Source organism: Hyperoodon ampullatus (genome assembly GCF_949752795.1).
Source record: "Hyperoodon ampullatus genome assembly, chromosome: 10".
NCBI classification, from domain to species: Eukaryota; Metazoa; Chordata; class Mammalia; order Artiodactyla; family Ziphiidae; genus Hyperoodon; species Hyperoodon ampullatus.
Window position 1 is genome coordinate 66,947,672 of NC_136923.1, and position 21,981 is coordinate 66,969,652.

Consider the following 21,981-nt stretch of genomic DNA (forward strand, 5'->3'; position numbering starts at 1 on the left):
AAACAGATATATGTTTATTGAGATATCATTCATATACTGTACAGTTCACCCATTTAGAATATACAACTCAGTGTTCTAAAGTATAGTCATAGGATTATGTGATCATTACTACAATCTCATTTTAGAACCTTTTTGTCATCTGTAAAAGAAACTCTGTACCCATTAGATGACACTCCCCATTTTGTAGCTCTAAGCAACCACTGATCCTTCTGTTTTGATGTTTGCCTATTCTGGACGTTGAAAATTGGTTCTTTGGTGAGGGGTGGGGGTGAAAAAAATTTTAGGTATAACAGTGCTTAACCTTATTGACAAAATTTTATTCCTTAGTATTTAATTTCTCTTACTGAGTTTTCTTGGGTATCATATGAGCAACACTGATGTTGAGTTCATGGAAGATCAGGGCTATAAACAATGGCAAACAGATGGCTGTGATTAGAGGACTTTCTATCTATTGCTTGATCTTAAAGTCAGATGGTGAGAGGTGGCCTGTACACAGCTAGCAGCTGTCATTGGCTGCCTCATCAGTGTTGTTTATGTTTAATCCTTAGTACTTTTGTGATTTGAACTTTGAGAATTAAATAAAAATCGTTTATATTTTATTATTTAATTCTACAAATTGTTCAACAAATCAATAATTTAGTTAAATGTTGAAAAGGAAAAATATTGACACTATCTGAATATCTAGCACCTAGTTAAGTTAAAGTTATTTTCTCATGTTAAGCAAAAGTTAAAAGCTAACAAAATAATAATTTTAAGAAATTAATTTAAAAACTTTATTTTATTCAAAAATAATTTTGAATAACTAAAAATTTGATTATATCACTATTATGTATTTATATAAATTACTAAATTGCATATGTGATTCTATACATTATAATTTATATAAGAAATAAATTACATTAAAAGTTACTCAGCAGGGCTTCCTTAGTGGTGCAGTGGTTAAGAATCTGCCTAACAATGAAGGGGACACGGGTTCAAGCCCTGGTCCGGGAAGATCCCACATGCTGCGGAGCAACTAAACCCGTGTGCCACAACTACTGAGTCTGCGCTCTAGAGCCTGTGAGCCACAACTACTGAAGCCCGCGTGCCAGAACTACTGAAGCCCATTCGCCTAGAGCCCGTGCTCTGCACCAAGAGAAGCCACCGCAATAAGAAGCCTACACACCGCATTGAAGAGTAGCCCCCACTCGCCGCAACTGAAGAAAGCCTGCACACAGCAACAAAGACCCAATGCAGCCAAAAATAAATAAATAAATATATATATATATAAAAGTTACTCAGCAGATATAGTTATAAACTTAAGTTAAATATTAATAGCTTAAAAATTTTAAATTTAAATTTTCACACTTTATTTTTTAACCTTTTAAAAAAAATTTTTGGCTGCATTGGGTCTTCATTGCTATGTGCTGGTCTTTCTCTAGCTGTAGCAAGCGGGGGACTACTCTTCATTGCGGTGCTTGGGCTTCTCATTGCAGTGGCTTCTCTTGTTGTGGAGCATGGGCTCTAGGCGTGCGAGCTTCAGTAGTTGCAACACGTGGGCTCAGTAGTTGCGGCACGTGGGCCCTAGAGTGCACGGGCTTCAGTAGTTGTGGCGCATGGGCTCAGTAGTTGTGATGCCTGGGCTCTAGGGTATGCGGGCTTCAGTAGTTGTGGTGTGTGGGCTCTAGAGCACAAGCTCAGTAGTTGTGGCACACGGGCTTAGTTGCCACATGGCATGTGGGATCTTCCCAGACCAGGGCTTGAACCTGTGTCCCCTGCATTGGCAGGCGGATTCTTTTTTTTTTTTTTTTTTTTTTTTTTGCGGTATGTGGGCCTCTCACTGTTGTGGCCTCTCCCGTTGCGGAGCACAGGCTCCGGACACGCAGGCTCAATGGCCATGGCTCATGGGCCAAGCCGCTCCGCGGCATGTGGGATCCTCCCAGACCGGGGCACGAACCCGTGTCCCCTGCATCGGCAGGCGGACTCTCAACCACTGCGCCACCAGGGAAGCCCTGGCAGGCGGATTCTTAATCACTGTGCCACCAGGGAAGTCCCTTAACTTTTAACTTAAAAGAATTATTTAGTCTTTCTTAACCTGGCATTGAATAAAAGGAATAAGCTTTATTCTTATTCTTTTTATGTATAAAGCACAGGTAGACATATAGTACATAAGATATACAGTATATCTGTGGTATTAAATTTCATGGAGAAGGGACAATTAGGAAAAAATAGCTAAACAGGCTCCTATGAGGTGGTAATTATGACAAAAAGGTTGAGCAACAGGAACACAGGTGTAGGTGTATCTCCTAGTAGGATGGTGGTTAGTACAGAACCTTGGCGTGGTGATATCTAGAGTGGATGGAAATGACCCTCCTGGTTGTAGGTGTACCAGCTTACAGCTAGACATTCCCATGGTATTTCCCTTCACCTGGAAATAGGATGGAAGGGATAGGAGGGAAGTGCAGAACAGGGTAGGTTAGACAACACACATATGTAGAAGAAATAGTCCTTGTTCTTAGAGTTCTTAGAGTCTAGTTAGAGAGATAAGACAGAAACATGGGAAGTTCATTCATTTAGTAAGAATTAAATGTAAATTCAAGATAAACAATAGAATATTTGACTTACTGCAAAAAAATTCAATTTATCTACACTATTCTGTATGTTTATAATGTCCTTGTTAGTGCAGTGTTTTTAGTATTCCATGGTACTTCATATGTACAGTGTGTAATGACAGTCTTATATCACAGCTTTAGCTAAGATATGAAAGGAAGTAATATGGGTCCTGTTTTTTGGGGAGTTTGGCTTATGCCTCTCCAGGTGTTGTGCTGAGGGGCAGCAATACTAGTGTTGCCAGGTTTGGGGGAATCAATCAATCAAGGTTGCCTGTGGGAGACCTAGGATTGGAATTCTAGAATCCTGAGTTTTGCAGTTTCTTTTGTCTTTCCGGAAATCTGACAGCCATTTACAGAGACAGTGGAATATGCTTTTAAAAAAAAATGTTTTAGAGCATGTCCATTGCAATTCAAAAGAGGAGGGCCTCAGCCTTGCAAATCACCTGACATCATGGCCTTTCGGCTGCACTTATGTATCAGCCAGGCTTTGGAGCTGACCCTTAGGAGGACTTTTAAATGTTTCAAGTGGTGTTTAGGCCTCTGTTTCTTCTTCTGCTGTTCACCTTTATTTTTCTTTGTAGGTGTCTCCGCAAACAGACTCATGGGTGGTGCAATGCAGCTTACCTTTCGCAAGATGGCATTTGACTATTACCCCTTCCACTGGGCAGGTAGGAGAATTCTGAATGGGTGCAGTTTTAGCGTGGCCTAGGTATTGAGGCCATATGCCTGGGTTCATCCCTGACTGCCCAGCAGAAGGGTGCCAGGGATTGCAGCACATGCTCAGAGAGGTGTTGGCAATAGTCCTTTTCAAGAGGACATCTTCTGGAAACTTGCAGGGTCTACTGTTGATGAGAAGCAGTAGGAGGGCAGGCAGTGTCTGAGAAGTTGCTTTTGATTCTGTGCTCTACCCCTTACTTCCACTAGTTTTAGAACCTCTCCAGTGGTCCATGGTCAAAGATGGCAAAAGTCAGCAGCTGACCTTTAGGGAACCCTAGGGAAAAATCACATATAGAATCCAGAAGAACTTGAGTACTCTCACTAGATAATTTTTACTTATCTCAGAGAATTTTGGATTGGCAGTGAGGGATCAGATTCTGAATTATGGAAAACTATACCAATGGAAAAGAAAATTTGTAACATTGGATCATGATCTTAGACTAAAATCTTTTTGCTTTATCACACAGGCGATAGCTGCAAACATTGGGTGCGTCACTGTGAGGCCATGGAGACCCGAGGCCAGTGGGCCCAGAAGCTGGTGATGGAATTTCAGAGTAAAATGGAGAAGTGGCACGAGGAGACAGGTCTGAAACCACCCTGGCACCTGGGGGTAGACTCTCCCTTCTGGAGGAAGGCAGGTGGGTTATGAGGAGCTGGAGGACTCCTGTTGCTTTGCCTCTTGACATTAAGCACTGGACTGGCTAATTATCCCAACTTACTCCCAGCTGATTATTCCAACTTTATCCCACGGAGAGACATCCGTGACTTTTTTCTTTACGGAGTCCTGTTTGTCTCCAGGGGTAGCTGCAGGGTGGAAGAGAGGTTGTCAGCTTCTCTATTCAGTAGGCCATTGCCTTGGTCTTAAGGAGAGAATAGTTTTTGAGTTCCATCCTGGAGCTTGCCAGTGTTAAACTCTTTCCTACATATAGCATTAATGATCTTAGGGTTTTTATTTTCCGAATTCTATTAATGATGATAGTTGAGTGTATCTGATTCTTTTTCCCACCTTCTTATTTTTATTTAGATTCTCTCTCCAGTCCTCGAAAGAGCCCCCTTGAAAGAAGCCCCTCTCAGAGCCAACAGGCTGTCTTTCGGCCTCCAGCATGGAATCGCCTACGCTCTAGCTGCTTGGTAATACGGGTGGATGACTTGGACGTCCACCAGGTAAGGAGCCCACGACACAGGGAAACAGGGCTGGAAAGGGGTGGAGCAGTTCATTTGGAATGCAACAAATGTGATCAAGGTTGTAGAATTCGGAGGCTGTTTCCCTCCCTTCCAGGTGGATTTGACACTTTGGTCTGTTTCTTTCTGAGTGTGACTGCTGAGATCAGGACTTGGGATTCCCCACTTTCCTCTGAATACCCCACTACAAACCTTTCACTGAAAAAACGAACTCGTAGATAGTGTTAGTCGGGTGTGAGAATGTCTGGAATCTGCGTGAAGAGCACTGTGCTCCCTGTGACAGACTTTGGAAGAGTTGTAGAGGCTTTATCCTCCTATCTCAGAGGAAATTGAGGAAATTCTATTCTGGGTGCTGTATAGATGCTAACAGCAACTCGTGATTGCATAGGTTTCTACAGCTGGACAGCCAAGTAAGAAGCCATCGACACTCCTTTCCTGCAGTCGGAAACTTCACAACCTCCCCACTCAGGTCTCTGCCATTCATATTGAGTTCACAGAGTATTACTTCCCCGATAATCAGGAGCTGCCAGGTAAGCATCTGCTCTGGTCAGTCCTTACTGTCTTGCTCTTGCTGTTCGCATTTGTCAGCCTCGGGGGCTCTCTGCTTATATTCTGTTTGTCATTTGGAGTTTTAAGTGTTTGAGTTAGTTTAGCACACCTCTGTTGAAAACTCTTCCCTGTGTAAATATATACCTTTGATAATAAAATGAATATTAGCTGATAAGTGAGAGTCGAGCTGCTACTTCATTCATGGTTTCTTTTTTTCTCTGCTTTCCAGTTCCCTGTCCCAATCTTTACATTCAGTTAAATGGTCTGACATTTACTGTGGATCCTGTCAGCTTGCTCTGGGGAAACCTCTTCTGCCTGGATTTATACCGCAGCTTGGAGCAGTTCAAAGCTATCTATAAGCTGGAAGATTCAAGCCAGAAAGATGAACACCTGGACATCCGACTGGATGCCTTCTGGTTGAAGGTAGGGTAGAGAGTGGGCTTTTTGTTCCCTGTTGGCAGCCACAGCTGCACTTCTACCATGGCTGTAATCCAAGGTTCTGCTCTGTCCATTTGATAGAAGTAAGGAAAGCAGTTTTACAGCCCAAACGGTCTTTCATGTGTGTATTAACGGTGGGTTGCAGAGTTGCTCAGCTGGCCATTCTGAATTGGGTTTCATTTTCTTTCTGAAGGTGAGCTTCCCGCTGGAGAAGAGAGAGCGGGCTGGGTTGCACCGTCCCCAGGCCCTTGTCTTCTCTGCATCAGGCGTGACTGCCACCAATACACGTCACGCCCCACATTGTAGCTGTCCAGACCTCCAGAGTCTCTTCCGGGGTTTTGCTGCTGCTGAGTTCTTTCATTCCAATTATGTTCAGTTTCCCAAGGTGCCAGGCGGCTTTAGCCTTCTGCACATGCTGTTTTTGCATCATGCCTTCCAAGTGGATTCCCGACTCCCTCAATCTAGTGCCCTCCCTCCCCAGAGGCTTAAGGCTTCCCAGGATCTCTGGTCCATCCACTTCACCCAGATCTCCTTGGACTTTGAGGGAACAGAGAATTTCAAAGGCCATTCCTTGAATTTTGTGGCCCCCTTCCCCTTGTCGATTTGGGCCTGCCTACCCCTCCGCTGGCAGCAAGCCCAGGCACGAAAGCTCCTTATGGCCACAGAAGGGAGGCTGAAAGCATCCGCCAGCTTTGGCAGTCCTGTCCATTCTGAGGCCCGTGCCCCTGACAGTGTGTCCCATCAGAGGTCAAAGACTGAGCATGATTTGAAAAGCCTATCAGGCCTTACAGAAGTCATGGAAATTCTGAAAGAAGGCAGCAGTAGTGTGGATAACAAAGGGCCTCTGACAGAGCTGGAGGACGCGGCAGATGTGCATGTGCTCGTACACTCGCCTGAGCATGTCCGAGTGAGGCTTGACCACTACCAGTACTTGGCTCTCCTCCGCCTGAAGGAGGTGCTCCAGGGTCTTCAGGAGCAGCTTACTAAGGATACCGAGGCCATGACTGGGTCTCCTCTACAGGACCAGACAGCTTGCATTGGCGTCCTCTTCCCCAGTGCTGAGGTGGCTCTGCTCATGCATCCTGTCCCTGGGGCTGTCGAAGCTGACTCTGAGGGTTCAGATACTACAAGCCTTGTAGATTCAGAGCTGTCTCCTTCAGAGGATAGGGAGCTGAAGTCTGATGCCTCCTCAGAACAGGGCCCAGCAAGCCCCAGGAAGGTTCTGGAGGACAGTGACGTTGAAAATCTGGATGCATCCCAGGATAGGCCACTGCCTCTCCATAGCAATGGAGAAGTACAGGACTCAGATTCTCTTGCACAGCAGGAGGCAGGGAAGGGCCATGAGGCAGTTGATTCCTTACAGGCCAAGAGACTGAGCAGCGCCCAGGCACCTAGCTCACCAGCTGAGTTGAAGCCCCCAGGGGGCAAGGATACTGCTGTGAATGGACAGGGTGAGCTCATCCCCTTGAAGAACATTGAGGGAGAATTATCAAGTGCTATTCACATGACCAAGGATGCCACAAAGGAGGCTCTACATGCCACCATGGACCTCACCAAGGAAGCTATGTCCCTGACTAAGGATGCCTTCAGTCTGGGCAGAGACCGAATGACCTCCACCATGCACAAGATGCTGTCTCTGCCCCCAGCCAAGTGAGTGGTTCTCTGCCTCCTTCATTCACCTCCTCTCTCCCTCCTAGCTCTGGCCATTGGGCTCAGGCCTCCTGCCATGTGCACTTGTAGATTGGGAAGCACCGCGTGGTCCAGGAGTGTGTATGGAATGGCCTAGTTAATGTGGCAAAGCCTTTAGTTTTCAGAGCTGCCTGTAGAGCAGCGGAAGAACTTTCAGGCTACTTAGAGGATATAGGCATACAGTCAGAGGGACTTTACTTTCAGGACTACACCTAATTCTGTGATAGGAGAAGAACCAGAAATTGCAATAAAATAACAGAACCCCATGGATTTTCTCATGCCTCCATGTATCTTAGCCTGGTCTTGGGCAGTTTTCAAGTCAACATTTATTGCTTCTTAGCATCAAGCTATCACTGATTCACTGTTATTGATACAGCTATGCTGTATCAGAATAATAATACCTGGCATCTGTATGATATTTTATTCTTTTCAGTGGGCTCTCATATAGCATTCTGTTTGATGTAATCCCCACAGCAGCTCGGGGAGGTCGCTGCAGAGGTTTGTATCCCCAGTTTATAACTGAGGAAATGGAAGCTTCAGAGAGGATGAGCCCATGGATCCTGTATCTTATAACTAGAAAAGCTGGGGCTTTGGACTTGCTCTTTCTGGTACACCTTATCAATATTTGTCAGAGTAATAGAGAAGGAAGAATTTCACTCATCCGTTCAACAAGTATTTTTTGAGCCCTTACCGTGTGCCAGGCTCTGTGTTAGACGCCGGGGCTACAGTGGGGAGTAAGCAGAAAACACAGAAATGCACAGTCGGAAGAGTGGGAAGGTATAGATTTTTCCATGGGTGCCTGTGGTTTTAGGAAAGATAATGAAAACTATGGGAAATCTTCGCTGGGACACTTAGTGGTTTGGGGACCATGGTTTGAAGATCAGTGGCTTTAGAACTTTTGTCTCAGTGGATTTTCTTAAGTGTGTCTCAAAGCAATGCCTGCGGGTATACTAGCACCTGCTAGGCCTAGATAGCCTAGGAGGAAAGAGGAGGAAAGCTTAAAGGATTAATTATGTAATAATACTAGGCAACATCTATTGAGTACTTTCTATGTGTCAGGTCTTGTCCTAAATATTACAATATTAATGCATTGAATTATTGTAAGAACCCTATAAGGCAGGTCCTAATATCACTCCACATTTTACAGATGAGAAAACTGAGGCTCATAGAGGTAAGAAACTTGCTCAGGATCACACAGCTTGTGAGTGGTGGGGTGGGGATTGAAAGCCTGGACTCCCAATCACCTGATGTGCTGCCTGCCTTTTCTAATTAGAGAAGAGTAAGGGAGATGAGAAAAGAGGAGAGGTAAAAAGGAGAAAAGAAAGGTGTGTGATACAAACTCTTTTTGAAACACCAACACTGACTTCCTAACTGCCCAGGCCAGTGGCCTTTTCTCAGTCATCTTTTTCCAGGACTCCTCTGTGCAGTCAGCCTTGCTGGTCAGTTCATTCTGGGCACTTGTAACCCACCCAGTTCCTCGCACTTCTCGGAAGGAGTCTTTTCTTTTCCCTTGGCTGCTCTCTTCTTCCTTTTATCCTGTAAATGGAACTGTTCCACAGCACTAGGCTGTCCATATTCTGATCACATTTGTCATAATTTTTATTTTTTAAATTATAAAAATGATTTGTGTTCATTTCATTGACAATGGGGAAAAATAAAAGAATAAAGAAGAAAATGTTAACAGTCACTTGTAATGACATTGTCCAGAGATAGCCATTATTTACATTTGCATCTGTTTGCTTCCAGTTTTTCTACACATATTTGTATATCCATGCGAATGCTTATATGTGCCTACTCATATAAAATGCACAAATATTATTTTATAATATTTGTGTATTTATATTATTTCTATATAATATAGAAATTTTCCAGTTTTATTCACTTTATGATTTATTGTGAATAGTTTCCCATTCATGAGGTATTTGAACATAAAATTTTTAATTGCTCTATTATATTCTTGCAAATGGGTGTATCATAACTTATTCATCCAGTCCACTCTCTGGGGGGCATCATTTAGTCTGTTTCCAATTTTTTCTCAGGTAAAACCAAGGCTGTGTTAAACGTCCCTATTTTTGTGAACATTACTCTTTATGCATATCTAAATCTTTAGAATAAAACCCAGAAGTGGAATTACTGGGTCAAACACTACAAACATTTTAAGGTTCTTGATGTATTTACCAAACTTTCAGAAGGTTTATATCACTCCGCATTTTTGAATACATTTGACCCTTGATCAATGTGGTGATTAGGAGCACTGAATCTCTGTGCAGTTGAAAATCTGCATGTAACCTATAGTTGGCCTTACCTATAAGAGGTTCCTGCATATAAATGGTTCCAACGCATCCACAGATTCAACCATCCGTGGATTGTGCAGTACTATAGTATTTACTCTTGAAAAAAATTTGCATATAAATGGACCTGTGCAGTTCAAACCCGTGTTGTTCAAGGATCAGCTGTACTTTCGCTCTAGGTTATTTTGTCCATCTCCTCACGTCTGCGAGAGTCCTTATTTTCAGTCCTGACTTCCCTCCCCTCCCCTGCTCTTGCTTTAAAACTACCTACTGCCCATAGCTCCACATTGATCTCCCAGGGGTGCCTTGAGCCTCATATATATAAAAGGATAAATTCCTTATCCCTCCCTCCCCCGGCCAGTTCTCTTTTTCTTTCTTTTTTTGGTGGCATCATTCCTTTGCTCATTCAAGCTCTGCTTCTTCCAGGCATTTGTCAGGTTCTGACCATACTTTTAAACTTAAGCATGCTTCAGAATCATCTGAAGGCTTGTTAAAACACAGAGTGCTGAGCCTTGTCCCCAGAGTTCCTCGTCCAGTAGGTCTGAGATGGAGCCTGAGAAGCTGCATTTCTAATGAGTTCCCCTTTAGATGATAATGTTCCTATGAGGATGACGCTGGGAGCACAGCTCTAGGGAGTCTCACATCTGTTTCTCCTGTCTGCTCCCACATGCGGACTATTTTAGTGAACTATTAGTTGATTTCCTCATTGGATATCTTTCCCTCTCTAGTATATTTGGAAAAGGCAGGTCAAACTTCTTTTTAAATTAATTAATTAATTAATTTGTTTATTTAGTTTTGGCTACATTGGGTCTTTGTTGCTCCGCGCGGGCTTTCTCTAGTTGCGGTGAGCGGGGGCTACTCTTCCTTGTGGTGCGTGGGCTTCTCGTTACGGTGGCTTCTCTTGTTGCAGAGCTCGGGCTCTTGGCGTGCGGGCTTCAGTAGTTGTGGCACGCGGGCTCAGTAGTTGTGGTTCGCGGGCTCTAGAGCTCAGGCTCAGTAGTTGTGGGACACAAGCTTAGTTGCTCTGCGGCATGTGGGATCTTCCCAGATCGGGGCTCGAACCCATGTCCCCTGCATTTGCAGGCGGATTCTGGACCACTGCGCCACCAGGGAAGTCCCAGGTCAAACTTCTTAAACCACAGGTATGATCTTGTTATTTCCCTTTTCTAAAGCCTTCTGGCTTTTTCTTTATTCTCCCTTAATTGAGTTTGAACTTCTTAGTGTGGCATAATCAGTTATTATGATGTATCCATATGGCACTTTACAGTTTTTTAAAATAGACTATTTTCTAGAGCAGTTTTAGCTTCACAGCAATATTGAGTAGACTATACAGAGATTTCCTGTATGCCTCCTGCACTTCACAGTTTTCAGAGCACTTTCATGCATTATCTTTTGTCCAGGGTTTTCTATAATCGGGCTGCCACTCATGTGGTAAAGTGAAAAAAGCACTTAGCAAGAAGTTAGGAGACTTGGGTTCTTCTTAATTCTACCTTTAACTGGGACTGAGTCACTTTCTTCACCTATAAATAAAATCAGAGCGTGGGCACATAAGGTCTTTAAAGATTTCTTTAAAGAAACCTTTCTAACTTTATCTTCTATTGCTCTCCCCCGACAAAACTTATGCTCCAGCTGAGTTGAGCTCTTTACTAGTCTCCAAAGGTACATTTCGTTTTCTGGCTCCATGCCTTTGCTCATGCTGTTTCTTCCCTATGGAAGGCCCTCTTTGTCATCTCTTTCACAGTCCTTCAAGGACCACCTCAAACATAATCTCTTTCCACAGGGCCGTTCTCTTCATCCTTTCCCCTCTTTGGTATTGCCTAGCCTTTGGCTTGTATCCCTGTCCCTCTTACGGTGTGTGTGACTTACTACCATATAAGGTTATTTGTGTATAAGTCTCCCCTCTCCTGATAGAATGTACATTCTTTGAGGACAGGGGATGTCTTATTCATCACTCCCCACCGCTGCCTGGTGCCTTGCATGGTGCCTTGTATGCAGAGGTTATTCAGTAAGTACTTGAGGAATGAACATGGGTTTCAGGTACCATTCATAAGCACCAGGGCTGTAGGTAGTTGGTCTCTTCTGTACATGGGATGACCCTGAATAACCTTGACATTTGATATGGGAGAACTGCCTATGCAGTTTGAAATGCTGGAATATGAGGATTCAGAAAGGCCAGCAGTTGAAAAGTGGTCTTGTAGCAGGTAATAGTTGACATCAAAGTTTATGTATACAATAACGGTCTGGGCTGAAAAGGATGGGTATTGCAAGGGAATGGAACAACATACCTCCTAAGCCACATTTGTGGATTTTGTTTTTGTTTTTTAAACAGGGAGCCCATGGCCAAGATAGATGAGGGGGTGGCAGCCCCAGTAGGTGGAGGTGCTGCCCGACTCCGATTTTCCTCCATGAAGAGGACAGTATCTCAGCAGTCATTTGATGGTGTCTCATTGGATAACAGTGGCCCTGAAGACCGGATTTCAGTGGACAGTGATGGCAGTGAGAACTTTGTGATGCTCTTGGAGTCTGGTAGGTGGAAGCAGAGCCGGGCAGAGTTGTAGAGCCCCAAGAGTGTTCTTTCTGATGCCTGTATTCAGACCAGCAGGATGCAAAAGGAGCTGAGATTTGATAAAGTAGACATTTTCTTAATCAGAAAACCAAAAGAAGAGGGAAATTTTAGTGGATTTGTGGCTCTGACTTTATCCCCACATCTTCTAGGTTACTGATTAGTACTTGACCTTTATCACAGAACAACACTCAAAGAAGAGAGTGCTAGTCTTACAGCCATGTACCTGTGGCGGTAAGACTAATTCTGTGGCTGTATCAATGGTGTGTGTGTTTGTTGTCTGCTTTTTGCCTAAACTATGTATTTTATTGTTGGAAAATAACTAGGAGCTTTTTGTCTATGATAAAACAAGTAACCTTTAGGCATTAGATTAATCACCACTAGGAGTTAACACTATTTCTTTCAGCTTATTGAAATGAAAACTTTTAAAATCACCCCTTAAGAGTATCTAAATGAAAATAAAAAGAGAATGTACTGTTTCTTAAGCTGGATGGTATATATCCATGTTTGTTTTGTTATTATTATTAATTTCTTACGGGAAAATCCAAATATTTAAAAATAGACAGAATCAAATAGCGAACCTTCATATACCCATTACCTAGCTTCAGATATTAAGAACTCATGGCCATTCTTGTTTTATATATTCTTCTGCCCACTTCCCTTCCTCCCATATTATTTTGGAGCAAATCCCAAACATATCATTTTATCCATAAATATTTTCATTATGCATCTCTAGAAAATACAAAATTTTTAAATATTAAAAAATTTTAAAAATTATGGTAAAATACACATAACATAAAATTTACCATCTTAACTATTTTAAACTATAATTTAGTAGCATTAATTACCTTCGAATCGTTGCACAACCATCACCACTATCCATCTCCAGAACTCTTTCATCTTGCAAAACTCTATACCCATTAAACAATAACTCCTCATTCTGTCTTCCACCAGCCCCTGGCAATCACCATTCTACTCTCTGTCCCTATGAATTTGACCGTCTGGGTACCTCACATAAATGGAACCATACGTGACTGGCTTGTTTCATTTCACATAAAATGTCCTTAAGGTTCATTTACGTTGTATGTAGCATGTATCAGAATTTCCTTCCTTTTTAAGACCATTATTTGTTGTATGTTTATACCACATTTTGTTTAACCATTTATCCGTCCATAGACACTTAGGTTGCTTCCATTTACAGACTTTTTTTTTTTTTAATTTTATTTATTTATTTTTTGGCTGTGTTGGGTCTTCATTTCTGCGCGTGGGCTTTCTCTAGTTGCGGCGAGCGGGGGCCACTCTTCATCGCGGTGCGCGGGCCTCTCACTGTTGTGGCCTCTCTTGTTGAGGAGCACAAGCTCCAGACGCGCAGGCTCAGTAGTTGTGGCTCATGGGCCCAGTTGCTCCACGGCATGTGGGACCCTCCCAGACCAGGACACGAACCCGTGTCTGCTGCATTGGCAGGCAGATTCTCAACCACTGCGCCACCAGGGAAGCCCCAGACGTTTTTTTAAGGTGACCAAATACCATTGTCCTTTTAAAAATTAACAATAATTCCCTAAATTCATTAAATATCTAGTTAGTCTTCAAATTTCCAGTTGTCTCATGAGTGTCATAAATGTTTTGTTTTTGCAGTTGTCACTGTTTTTAGAGATTGGATTTGAATAGAATTTTTTGACTCTCAAATTCTTTTGTTACCTTTCTTATGCAGAGTCTGGTCCAGAATCTCTTCCACCAGGATCTCTTCCCAATGTCTTAGACAGTGCCGGTGTTCAAGGGAGCCCTGTTGCGGATAGTTATGGCCAGGGGTCACCGGAGGCCAACAGTTCAGCCTCACCCAGTGGGGAAGACCTCCATCTTCACCTGGTCAGCTGTTCTACTTTCTTCTCTGCAGAGGGTAGGCTGTAAGCTGGAAGCTTGGGACTCAGCTAAGGGAGTCTCCTTTTACAGGTCTCAGTTCTGGTCCTGAAGGTGAATGAGGTGTCTTTGGGGATTGAGGTACGTGGTGAGGACCTGACTGTGGCCCTGCAAGCAGAGGAGCTGACCCTCCAGCAGCTAGGCACCGTGGGACTCTGGCGGTTCCTGCATGGACAGTGCCCAGGTGAGGATGGTGGGATTGCAGGAGAGCTGGTGGGATTTTTCTGGGGGCATCCATAGCTTAACTTGCTCCTGTCACTGTGCTCCAAGGGCAGCTACCTTAGTGCCAAGCCCTTGGCGCTTCTCTCCAGCAGCCATTAGGGGGAGGAAGAAGTCTAATGAAGCCTCCTTCTTGCAAGGAGCCTCCCAGAGCTCTTTCTGGGGTTTTGTACTCAGTAGGCTAGTCTCCGTCCTCACCTCCCAGGTGCTACTTACGCTTATACATGAGGACTGTGTCCACTTCTTTGTGAGGCTGCCAACATCAAGCTATATCTGATCAGGGAACTTCTGATTCAGTCCTTTGATGTGAATTATCATTTATACTATAAAAGATGACAGGAAAAATCTGGGCTTAAGCTACATGCTTTGTTTAAAAAGTTTTTTAAAAATATTGAGTAGATACTAAAGAATACTTGTAAAATATATATAAGGTACAAAATAACAACAGTACAATGAACCCATGTACCCACTACCTAGTTTAGTAAATAGAACAGTACCGTTAACTTTGAAGACCCCGGGAGTCCCTCTCCAGAACCTTCCTCTTGCCTCTCACCTATAATAGGGAATCACTGTCCTGAATTTTTTATTTCTCATTCTCTTGCTTTACAATTCTTCTGCATGTGTTTGTATCAATGTATTATTTAGCTTTGCAGTTTTTCAGGTTTTTCTAAATGGAATCATAGTTTGTATTCTTTTGTGATTTGCTTCCTTCAAGTACCATGATATTCTTCAGATTCTTCTAGGTTGTTGAGTTAGCTATAATTTATTCATTTTTACTACTATATAATATTCTATTGTAGAAATATACCACTTTTTGCTTTTTTAAAAACTGCTTGTGCATACTATGAAATTCACTCCTTGTAAGTATACAATTTGATAAATATTAGTAAGCTTACAGGGTTCTACAACCATCACCATCACCCCCAAAATATCTCTTGTACCCATTACTCTAGTTACTTCTTCAGTCTATTCTGAACAGACATTTGGGTTGTTCCCAGTTTTTTTGCTATTTCAAATAAGGTTGTCTTGACATGCCCATCCTTGTACGTGTCTCCTGATATGTATGTTGGAGAGTTTCTCCAGGTTTATATTCCTGAGGAAATAATTGTTAGGTCATTAGGGTAGGTATAGCTTTAACCTTAGTAGATAATGCCAATTTGTTTTCCAGAATGGTTGTACCAATTTGCATTTATATAGGTATGTAAGTTGTTTCATAGCCTTGGCTACACCTGAGATTATTCTTTATGCAGTTTTGAGTAAATTAGCATAGATCCCACTTGGCTTCCTCAGAGAGAGGTGAGAAGACCAAGACTTGGAGAAAGGAAGAGATGATCAAATTTAGCAGAGTTCAGGGTCCTCTGTTTGTTTGTTTGCTTGTTTGTTTGTTTTTGGCTGTGCTGTGTGGCTTGCGGGATCTTAGTTCCCTTCGGATTGAACCTGGGCCATAGCAGTGAAAGCGCCGAGTCCTAACCACTGGACCACCAGGGAATTCCCAAGGGTCCTCTGTTTTAAGAGCTTTACCTTGGCCATCAGCCCAGTGCCTCTGATTCATAACAAGACCAGCTTTTTATTGGTCCTTAACATCCCTTCTGTCATGAGAGGCGTTAGAGCAAAGTAGCCAACCCACAGTCTTTGCAGTCAGGCTGCCTGCGTGCAAATCGTATCCTTGCTACTTACAAGTTGTGTTACTTTGGGCAAGTTACTCTCTGTGCCGTAGTTCTTTCATCTCTAAAATGGGAATGATAATAATACTTCTGGCCCAGGGTTGTTAGGAATATTAAATATATATAAAGTGCTTAGAGCAATCACTGGCTAGTAATCAATTAATATGTTTTCCTTCTGTCTTTCTTCTCAAAGGCACAAGCTTTCAGGAAGCCTCAACTTTGAAGACTGGCCACATCAGGCCAGCTGTAGGCCTTCGCTTTGAGGTGGGGCCTGGTGCAGCTGTTCATTCCCCTCTGGCCACACAGAATGGCTTCCTACGTTTATTGCTTCAGGGCTGTGACCTTGAGCTGCTCACTTCGGTGCTCAGTGGCCTGGGGCCCTTCTTGGAGGATGAGGAGATCCCACTGGTAGTTCCCATGCAGATTGAGCTCCTGAACTCCAGGATCACTCTAAAGGTGAGAGGAACTTTTGGGTTTTACCCTAGACTTTGTCAGGCAAGGGATTCTGGCAGTGACAGCTGTTAACTTCTTCTCCTTTCCCTGTAAAATGTGGTGAGGATCAAGTGAGGAAATGCATATTAGCATTCTTTGTCAGTGTTACAGTAGTATATAAAAATGCGTTGCTGGCAAAGAGTCCTGGGTTCAAGTGAGGGGATCTTGTCTCTAGCCCTGACCCTTGGCATGCAGCATGACTGTGCAAGCCCATTAGGTTATCAGGTCCTCAGTCTCACCACCTCTAGAGTGGGAGAGACTCAATTATGCCTCTCACATCTCGCAAGAATGTATGGATAAACATACATTTGACATAAAAGTGCTTCCAGCTCAGTGGTAGAAGCATGGCTTGTTACCTAAGCTGCTCTGAGCTGGTTGGGGGCATCATGTGGTTTCTCTCTTTCCTATAGGACGATATCCCCCCCATCTATCCGACCTCTCCAGGCCCCATCCCCATCACTCTAGCCGTGGAGCACGTTGTGCTGAAGCGGAGTGACGATGGTGTGTTCCACATAGGCGGTGAGTTGGGCTTGTCAGCCTCCCGGCTTCTCTGCCTTTTTGCTCCTTTAAAGGAATAGGTGACAACTAGGAATAGTCTGAACGTTGCTGGCAGCTTGTCATTTAGAACCTTTACTTTTTTCCAGCTGCTGCTCAGGACAGATCATCAGCCGAAGTACTTAAAAGTGAGAAGAGGCAGCCCCCAAAAGAACAGATGTTTCCGGTGCCCACAGGGGAGGCTTTTGGTCCACAGGTGAGGATATAACTGAACAGTACCTTTCCCATAAACCCTTAGGGGCTGTAATCACAGAAGCTGGTAAAACCCAGAGGGCTGAAAAGGTTGCTTGTGCTGGGTACAGCTGGGTGGTCTGGGCTCCTGTCACCTAGCAGCAACTTCTAGAAGTGCTGAACAGAGGACGTAAGTCAGGAGCTGGAGGTGAATAGTTGCTGATGACATCTTCCACCTGTTGCTGTCCCTGCAACTGATGAACTCTGAAGAGGGGTTTAGGCTCTTAGAAAATATCTAGTTGGGTTCTCTTGATCATTGACCAAACTTGTGGGTTGTTCCGCTTGAATTCTTACTCCTTGTTCCCTTACTGGATGTTTCTGCAAGGTGTGTTACCTTATTCATTCACTGTGAATTACTAATTGTTCCTCAGGTACAAGAACTGCCTACCCTACAAAAGGAACTTATAGAAACTAAACAAGCATTGGCTCATGCCAACCAGGATAAAGAGAAACTTCTTCAGGAGATTAGGAAATATAACCCCCTCTTTGAGCTCTGACAGCAATGGCTCAGCCATCTGTGCCAAGGAGAGAGGAGGAGATCACCAGCAATCGCACCACCTGCGACAGGCACCATCCAGTGTTGGACAAGTCAGCTAAGGATGCTCAACTCACTACTCGTGGTGTCCTTTCTACTAGCAGTTCTGACTTGGATGGAAGACAGGGCAAAGTATTACCACGTTCCAGGAAGTTGGGGGCAGCTTTGTGCGTGGCTCAGGCATCACGTCTTTCCTGTATAAAGCCTTTTGGCCCTCTGCACACTAGGTGGGATCTCCTCAACACTGTAGGGTCATTCCACCGTCTGGTTTCATAGCAGAGACATTTGCTTGCTCCACCTGTGTGAACAAGGCAGAGTACCCATCTCCTCAGTTGGTCACCCACAGAGCCATCAAAGATTCTATGTTCCAGAGCTTCCTGTAGTGGACCTGAGAAGTCCTTGGCCTGAGCTTCGGCCACGGTAGTAGAGTGGAACAGGAAATAGCCAGCAAGGTGGGAGCCTGGGGAGGCACAAGAATAAATGAGACATGGAGTCTGCCTTGTTTGGAAAGGAAACCAAGCTCATGTCATCTTGGCTTATATTACAATCAGATTTTTCAGGGTTAAGCTTGCTTTCTGTGATGCTTTCATCGCTGTGATGCTGTGGTAGGAAGTAAACAACAGTAGCAGCTCACTTGTATCATCCTTCCCTTCTATAATGCAATTTGTTTGAAATTTAAGAAAAAACTATTCACCCTGAGCTAGGTTGAAGGCATGACATGGTGAGGATCGGTAGGGCAGCTTGGTTCTGCGCCGCTGTTGCTGGCTGTGTCCTGTCTCTCTTCCACAGCTGCACCTCACAGGTTATTTCCTGTCTCCCTGGGGTCCCTGGCACATCTGCTTTCCCAGCATTATGACTTTCTACCAGCACTCTCGTTAGCACCTGGTGGTTTGGGAGCTGAAAATGTGTTTTAAACTGAACATTAACATCTCAGCCTGTTTCCTCTCACCCCCCTCTATCACTGTGGCTTTTTAAAATCATGTTAGTTTGACTTAAGTAAAAGACAAAGCAAAACAAAACCCTTCAACCTAGCTAGGTTTTGCCCCTGCCTGATGAAAGAGCTATTTCCCCCTCTTTCTTTACTACCGAATTCTTTACCAACACTCTATCTTCATCCATACTGCTCTGTGATATACTTCAAGCTGTGTTGGACAGAAGCTCATCAGCTAACTCACCTTGAATTGGCAAGATGGCAAAATAGTGATTTAGTAATGTCACTAAAGTCTTAATCACACATGACCTACTGAAGGAAAGATAAAATGGTTTCCTTTATGGGAAATCATGCCTGACTTGTATATTCTAGTTTTTTGAGGATAAAAAGAAATACGTGTTCAAGAAGGAACAATATCTAATTTGCTCAGACTTTTACAGACTTTTTGTTGTGGTTCGTCACTGAGGCAATCTTAAGAACAACAATTACTATGAGATTATGGGAATGTTATCTCATGCTTAGGAAACAACGTAGAGACTTAAAAATAAACACCTTTCTAGAGAGAATGTTAACAGGGTAATTTCCCTATGGGTTGATGCTTGGTTTAACCTTATTTAAGAATTTTATAAATAACCTGAAAGTAGGATATTACAGTGCAATCAAATGTCACTGCTTCCAGGCAGTGAAAGATAAATCAGAAGAAATTGAAAAAAAAAAAAAGTGAAATTGCAGAAGATTCACAAACTGGGCTGTGAATACTCAGGAAAGTGACAGGTGAGGTTCTGTGTAGGTAAGTGTGAAGTAATACACTTATGGGAGAATCAGCAACCAGCGAGGCAGTGAGCTCTGTTAGAACTCAGGAAAGAAACCTAAGCATTGCTGAGAGGGAGGAGGGGTCAGTGTGCTGCTGTGGCCAAAAGCCTGACTGCATCATCAGGAAGGGCACAACACAAAACACAGAGCCAACACAGAAAACAGCACCTCATGCAAGGCCATGGTAATGTCTTAAATTATCTGTGCACTTCTGGTGACCTTATTTACAAAGTATATGGTGAAGAGAGGAAAGGTCCAGAGAACAGCAAAAGTTATCAGGTGGTGGAGGTACTTCCACATGTGTACACATCTTTAAAATGTTGGTTCCAGTTCTGGAAAGATGAAAGCTGAGGGTAGTGTTAGATCAGATATTCGGTCAAGAGCAGGGACATGTTCTTCAGGTCCCAAAATACTAGCTCTGGGGCTGTACCTATTAGCCTTAGGTAAAAGAAAGCACTTCTCGTAGCAAATCAGAAACTTCTAGAGGTCATTGTTCAAGAAGTGGTGCTGGCAGAAACTGTATGGGTACAGAAGGTTTAAGAGGAATCCTTGCATGATGGTTTTCCAAGAGGAATTATGGAAAACTAGGGCTATCTGGTGATACACAATGGAGAGGGTAACTGCATCCCTCCACAGACTCCCCCTTAAGTGCCTCTTTCAAAGGCAGAATGATGAACAAAAAGAATCACTGCTCCTCTCAAGTACGTCATTTCTAATGTGTTTAAAGGGGGAGGAGGGAGAGCCAGTAGCCAGAAAATAGAAGTATTCAACCTTAGGTTCACCTGAATTGGTATAAAATCACATTCTGATTCTCTTCCCTTCCCCTCCTCTTCTACCCACTGTGTCCCTCCATGCAAAGAATTGCTTGGTACACCCTCACTTTAAGCTTGTGCTTAGTGGGAGGCAATAGAAACATCTGGCAAGCACTGAGGCTCACCCCTTTAATGAGCAGAGCTCAGTCAGGTTTCTGGGCTCTCTGGCGCTCTCGTCCATGTGACAAATGGAGCCCTAGAATATGAATTTCCTTATGTGACAGCTTTGGGCATTGTGTCTTGAAGTTCCTGCCTCAGGAAATGTGGTTGGGGTCAATGTCCCATGGAATTTTAGTAAAAATCATCTTGTATAACTTCATACTCCTATTCATTGGGGGAAGAACGACTTTCATAATGAAGAAATGTGACCTTGTTGGTAGTCCTCAGGATAAATGTAAAGGAAAAAGACAGAAGGAAAACATAGTAGTATCAGCTCCTTTGGACTGCTTACAATTTCTGCCTTGGAGCTCTAAGACTCTGAACAAGAAATAACAATACCTCAAGAAAATGTCTGGAGTGATAGCACTGCTATCCCTCAAAAGACTTCAGCCACCGCACATCACCATTTCAGCTGTGAAGCATTTACACCTATGTATCATCTGACTGTCTAGAGTTCCTGTTTACACGGATATACTAGAGATGTGCTTTAGTGCATATGGACTGGTTTAAATCTCTCTTAGCTGAGCTGCAGGGACGGTTATCAATCTCAAATTCTGTTTTCAACTCACTGGAATAATTAACCTAGTTTATTAGACTTAGGACAGGAGTAGGTTCTATTCTCGTGATGGCTGCTTTTTGCTGTGTATTTAATCTGACCCTCATTTTGTCACAGGCCTCAACCTTTACGTACCCTTTTTCATGGTTCTGAAAGGAATGGTTCCTGTCTATGGAATATACAAGGGATAAGCCACCCCTCACATACCCCATAACTTAAATGCTTCCATTTAACCCATTTACATCAGTTTCCCCATAGGCTAGTTCAGGGGGTAGTGGAAAGAAGAGGTAGTTTGAACATAGTGATATGGGAAGTTTCCATTCCAAACCTTTAAGGGTTTTTTTTTTTTCTCTCCCCTATTTAATACTTGCCTAAACTTCCAAAAACAGTTATAGTAATATCACAAAACTATGGAAACAACATTGCTACACAAGCTAGTAGGATGGTTATTTGAGAACTGCAAGAGCTGTGTCATTGCCTTGTGATTTACCATAGTAATTACTGTGTTTCAAGAGATTCTGGTGTGATGTCCTATCCTTTCAGGGACTACGGCCTTCCCCAGGATCTTCCCCCACCTTCTGCTAGAATAGGAATATTCCCATTCACCTCTGGGTAGGTACGGATAGTAGCTGTTGTTGAATGGGGATTATTTTCTCCCTCTCTTACAACAGATACAAGGGGAAACACTCTCAGATAACCTTAAACTGTGAGGCTTTGCTAAGTGGCTAGACTTGGGACGTGAACTTCCTTCTTTATTATTTGTAAATTTCAGCCTTATCCAGTATCTCAAATTGCAATAGGTATAGTTCTTATAACCACTTAAAAAGCTCCCTCTGAGAGCTGAGAGAAGATCTGTTTTTGTTTCTCCGTTCAATATATTAGTTTTTGGTCAAGATTTAGCCTGAGTCTTACAGCATTTCTTTGTGGAATACACTACCGAAGTGTCTTCTCCGTTGGCTAACTATATGTTTAAAGCCATGAGTTTTAATGTAAGATACTAAAATCCAGATTTGCCCAACTTTGTGTGTCCAAGCTGTTTCCCCCACTCAGGGTGCTAAACAGAACTGGAATCTTTAC

The 21,981-nt window shown here is 43.3% G+C and overlaps 1 protein-coding gene across 2 annotated transcripts in view; it reads left to right on the forward strand.

Annotated features, from left to right (window-relative positions):
- The window catches only part of BLTP3A (bridge-like lipid transfer protein family member 3A), a gene marked incomplete at its 5' end in the record, with an annotated part of 52,572 nt that extends 34,387 nt beyond the window's left edge, over positions 1–18,185 (forward strand). The window contains 13 exons of one of the 2 annotated variants that reach the window (XM_079712405.1): positions 3,173–3,259; positions 3,776–3,946; positions 4,333–4,472; positions 4,879–5,020; positions 5,269–5,462; positions 5,671–7,127; positions 11,787–11,983; positions 13,732–13,886; positions 13,971–14,121; positions 16,014–16,276; positions 16,723–16,831; positions 16,957–17,063; positions 17,470–18,185. In XM_079712405.1, coding sequence (XP_079568531.1) covers positions 3,173–3,259; positions 3,776–3,946; positions 4,333–4,472; positions 4,879–5,020; positions 5,269–5,462; positions 5,671–7,127; positions 11,787–11,983; positions 13,732–13,886; positions 13,971–14,121; positions 16,014–16,276; positions 16,723–16,831; positions 16,957–17,063; positions 17,470–17,595 — 3,299 coding nt within the window. In that variant the 3' untranslated portion in view covers positions 17,596–18,185. The remainder of the gene's footprint in view (positions 1–3,172; positions 3,260–3,775; positions 3,947–4,332; positions 4,473–4,878; positions 5,021–5,268; positions 5,463–5,670; positions 7,128–11,786; positions 11,984–13,731; positions 13,887–13,970; positions 14,122–16,013; positions 16,277–16,722; positions 16,832–16,956; positions 17,064–17,469) is intronic. The other variant, XM_079712406.1, reaches the window with a different exon arrangement.
- Positions 18,186–21,981: the final 3,796 nt, after the last annotated feature.